This window comes from Pseudozyma flocculosa, assembly GCF_000417875.1.
Source record: "Pseudozyma flocculosa PF-1 unplaced genomic scaffold scaffold00034, whole genome shotgun sequence".
Lineage (NCBI taxonomy): Eukaryota > Fungi > Basidiomycota > Ustilaginomycetes > Ustilaginales > Ustilaginaceae > Pseudozyma > Pseudozyma flocculosa.
The window spans coordinates 11,047-15,359 of NW_006920901.1; the positions used below are offsets into that span (position 1 = coordinate 11,047).

General features: G+C 70.6%; 2 protein-coding genes across 2 annotated transcripts in view; one reads left to right on the top strand and one right to left on the bottom strand.

Moving 5' to 3' along the window:
- Nucleotides 1-4,002, top strand: part of PFL1_06926 (uncharacterized protein) — a gene marked incomplete at both ends in the record, with an annotated part of 4,086 nt that extends 84 nt beyond the window's left edge. The window contains 5 exons of the mRNA XM_007884364.1: nt 347-1,401; nt 1,495-1,745; nt 1,816-3,267; nt 3,444-3,690; nt 3,951-4,002. Coding sequence (XP_007882555.1) covers nt 347-1,401; nt 1,495-1,745; nt 1,816-3,267; nt 3,444-3,690; nt 3,951-4,002 — 3,057 coding nt within the window. The remainder of the gene's footprint in view (nt 1-346; nt 1,402-1,494; nt 1,746-1,815; nt 3,268-3,443; nt 3,691-3,950) is intronic.
- A 72-nt stretch (nt 4,003-4,074) lies between these two features.
- The window catches only part of PFL1_06819 (uncharacterized protein), a gene marked incomplete at both ends in the record, with an annotated part of 1,046 nt that continues 807 nt past the window's right edge, over nt 4,075-4,313 (bottom strand). Inside the window, one exon of the mRNA XM_007884365.1 lies at nt 4,075-4,213. Coding sequence (XP_007882556.1) covers nt 4,075-4,213 — 139 coding nt within the window. The remainder of the gene's footprint in view (nt 4,214-4,313) is intronic.

Consider the following 4,313-nt stretch of genomic DNA (forward strand, 5'->3'; position numbering starts at 1 on the left):
GCCTCGCCACCGAGGCCTCCTCCCTCCTCCTCTCCATCATCTCTCCCTCGGCCGCCGTCGTCTTCCACACGTCGGCAGCCTCTTTTCCCTTCCCCCTTTCTCTTCGCGCGTTGGCCCTCGGGCGCCTTGTCGCCCCCCACGAGCTACCCAACGCACCCCGCTTTCCGCCCTACGCCGTCAATCGTCGGAATCCTCGGAGGAGCCCTCCCCGACTTCTCCGACGATTGAGGCGATTCAGCACCGCGCTCCCGCTCCGCCCCGCCCCACTCCGCCTGGTCCGCCGCCTCGTCCCCGATGACCATCGGCCGACGACGCCGACGCCACCCGCCCGTGCTGTCGCTGCAAGCTACACCGCCCCGCCAACCACTTCATCGGCGCCACCGGGCGCATCATTAAGACCTGCTGCCGCTGCCGAGGCATCGACCCGCCCCCCGTCGGCCGGTCCGCCGCGGACCGCACGCCCCCGCCGCCAGAGCAGTACGCCACGCAAGCGGCTCTGACAGCATCCCTCGGCGCGCTCCAAGCCCAGGTCGACGAGCGCCTCGACGCACAACAGGCCACCTTGGAGCGCATCGTCGCGCTGCTGGCCTCCAACGACGCCGGCCGAATCCAGCCCGACTCCGGCGCCCAACCACGCCTTCCCCCCGCGGCCGGTGAGTTCGACGCCGCGGTCACCGCGACCGCCCGCATCTTCCCTTGGGTCGCGCGAGAGACCGTCGACCTCGTCGGCCGCGATCTGCTCAAGCCGGAGCAGCTGATCAAGCTGCGCAACCCCGAGAGCGCCATCTCTCGCGAGCCGCCTGCCGCGGGTAGCCTCGTCCTCGAGGGTGGGTTCCTCAACGTCCGCGAGGATACCCAGGCCACGAAGACGTCGGCGTTCCTCAGGGCCGTCCCGTCCCTCCCTGCCCTCTGCCAACTGTGGTGGACCTACGTCGGCATCCGCGCCCAGTTCGTCGCGCACTCGGACCCGTCGATGGTGAGCGCGCTGTGCGCGTATATGGAGAACCTCATCGAGCTCGACGCCCTGTACCAGTACCCCGCCCTCGTCAACTACCACCTCGCCGTCTGCCGGAAACGCTTCGGCGTCGCCTCCGCGGCCGATTGGGCGCTCCTCGACACCACGGCGAGCAGCACCTACCTTCAGCCGTTCCGCAAGACCGCCCCCTCCCCCGCCGCGCCGGCCTCGACTTCGCGCGCCACCCACGCCCCGTCTCGGCCCGCCGCCGGCCCGTCCAAGCCCGCCGTCAACCCGTCCGAACCGTGCGAGAAGTTCAACCTCGGAAAGTGCTCCCGCCCCGGCTGCCCACGGGCCCACGTGTGTCTCAGTTGCCGCTCCGCGGATCACGGCTTGGTCACCTGCAACGCCGGCGGAAAAACCCGACCCCGCACCGGTGGCAACCCGTGAGTACCACGTGCTCACCAGGCGCGCCGCCTCGGTCGCCTCCATGGCCCGCCCGCCCCCAACCGGCACCTCGGCTTGCCAGCCCCCAACAGGCACCTCGGCTTGCCAGCCCCCAACAGGCACCTCGGCCCGCCAGCCCCCAACCGGCACCTCGGCCCACCAGCCCCCAACCGATACCCCGGCCCGCCAGCCCCCAATCGGCACCTCGGCATCGGCGCAGGCCGCCGACGCTGCCTCGGCCCCGCAGCCCCCAACCGCGTCGCAGCCTCGCCAGCTCCCAACCGGCCCGACAAGGCCTCGCCAGCCCCCAATCCGGCCGCTCTCGCCCCTCGCCCGAGCATTCGTCCCGAGTCGCCTCCCGGCGAGCCGCCCACCTGACGAATGCGTCGAGTCCATCCTTCGCCTCGCCGCAGGTCTCATCCCGCCGCCGCCGCGGCCCAACACCACGTGCGCGCTGCCGGTCTTCGACCCAGCCGACTCGCCTGCGACCCTCGGCTCGCTTCGGGCCGAACGGTGGGAGCCGCTCCTCGCGCTCTACCCCGACCCAGAGTACCGGGCCCAGGTGCTCGGCGCGCTTCGGCACGGCATCAAGCTCGGCTACGCCGACGACGGGCCGCTGCGCACCGCGACCCGCCTCGACGTCGGCAACCTGCCGATGGACGACGAGGATCGCGTCCACGTGCGCCGCGAAATCGCGGCTCGACTCGCCGAGGGACGCCTCCGCCTCGTCCTCAATCCCGAAGCCGAGCGACTGGTCTGCTCCCCCCTCGGCGTCGTCCCGAAGCCCAACAGCGACAAGCGCCGCACCATCTACCACCTGTCCCACCCCCGCCTCCCCGCCGCCCTCCCCTCGGTTAACGCGGGCATCGTCGACTCCTTCGTGCGCATCGAATACGAGTCCCTTGACAAGCTCCTTGACTTCGTGCGCGACAACCCGTCCGCCAGTCTGTGGAAAGCCGACCTCGAAGACGCCTTTCGGCACGTCATCACCTGCCTCGCCGACGCTCGCCTGATGGGCATCAGCTTCGACGGCGAGCACTACAAGGAATGCGCGCTCGCCTTCGGCGGCAAATCCTCGCCGTGGCTCTTCAACCTGCTAGCCGAGTTCCTGCATTGGCTAGCCGAGCTTCTACTGCAGCCGAAGGCGCACGTGGCGTCCCCCGTGTCTCACTACCTCGACGACTTCTTCGGCGCGACCGCCGCGGGCACGGACCCCTTCCGCCCCGTCGCGCTGCTCTCCCTCGCTGCCGAGGCGCTTGGGTTCAAGATCTCGGCTAAGAAGACCTTCTGGAACCGCACGCGCCTCGAAGTCCTCGGCGTCGACGTCGATTCGGTCGCCCAAACCGCCTCGGTCACGCCCGAGCGCCGCGCCCGCCTCATTGCGCTCTGCGAGCGCATGCTGGCCCGCGGCCGCGCCTCGCTCCTCGAACTGCAGCGGGTGGCTGGCCACCTGCAATTCGTCACGCGCGTGGCCCCACATGGCCGCGCGTTCCTCCGCCGCCTTCACGACGCCGCAAAAGCTCACCGCGCGGCCCCGTGGGGACGTCGCCTCAGCAGCGCGGCTAAAGCGGAGCTCCGCTGGTGGGTCGGCACGCTGCACACGTGGGACGGGGTCTCACTCCTGCAGCCATCGCCCTTCGTGGTCGAGCACGTGTGGACCGACGCGTCCAAGCGCCTCATCGGCGGCCATTGCGGCCTTGCCGAGCGACCTTCGGCGGTCTTCTCGCACGAGCTCCCGCGGAAGCATCGCTCCAAGGACATTCGCTTCCTCGAAGCGCTCGCCGTCCTTGAAGCCTTGCGCCGCTTCTCCCCGGCGTGGGGCGGCCCACGCCGCGTCATGCTCTACGCGACAACGAGAACGTCGAGTACGGGCTGCGGAAGGGCTCCTCGCGCGACCCACTCACACAGTCCCTCTTCCGCGCGATCTTCGCGCTCTGCCTCGAGCGCAAGATCGACCTCCACCCAGTCCGCGGTCGCCTCCGAAGTCAACGTGCTGGCTGACGCTCTCTCCCGCCGCCGCCTCGCCCTCATCCGTGAGCAGTTCCCCGCCGCGTACAACCTGCTCAACTCCCGCCGACCTCGCTGCCTACCCGACAGCTCAGCCGACCGCCGTCCGGGTTCGCCTCCACCGTCGGTCTCTCCCCGGCCGCCGCCTCGCTACTCTGGAACGGCCTCGCCGCTTCGACCCGCTCCCGAGCCAGCGGCACGTGCGCAGCCTTCGCGGCCTTCGCGGCCCGAGCCTTCCGCGCTTCCGAGCCGTTCCCCGCCACCGAGCGCATGCTTGCCGAGTGGGTCGCCGACCACACGGCCACGGGAAAAACTTACTCCGCGCTCAAGCGAAACCTCGGCACGCTGCGTTCCTGGCACGTGGACCTCGGCATCTCGACCGCTGCTTTTGACGGTGGCCAGCTCGAGCGCGTCGTTCGAGGTTTCAAGCGGACCTTCGGCGTTCCCCCGCCGAAGCCCAAGCTGCCCATCACCCTCCTGCTCCTCCGGCGCATGCTCCTCGCGCTCCCGACTGTCTGCACCTCGCACCGCAACCGCGCAGTCTTCTGCGCGGCGTTCTGCCTCGCCTTCGCGTGCTTCCTCCGCGCCGGTGAGATCACCTGGTCCGTCTTCGACCCCGCGGTGGACCTCTCCGGTGCTTGCGTCTCCTTCGCGCCGGACGGCTCCTACGCGCTGGTCCGCGTCCCAGCCAGCAAGACGGACCCATTCCGCCAAGGCGTCACCCTCCTCGCCCCCGCCGTCGTCGACAGCACCTGCGCGGTCGCCGCGCTGCGCGCCCTTGGCCCCCTCGACCCTGCCGGCCCGCTGTTCGCGCTCGAGGGCGGCCGGCCATTCGACCGCGCTGTCTTCGTGGACATGCTTCGCCGCTGCCTCACGCGCTCCGGCGTCGCGGCAGCGGCGTACG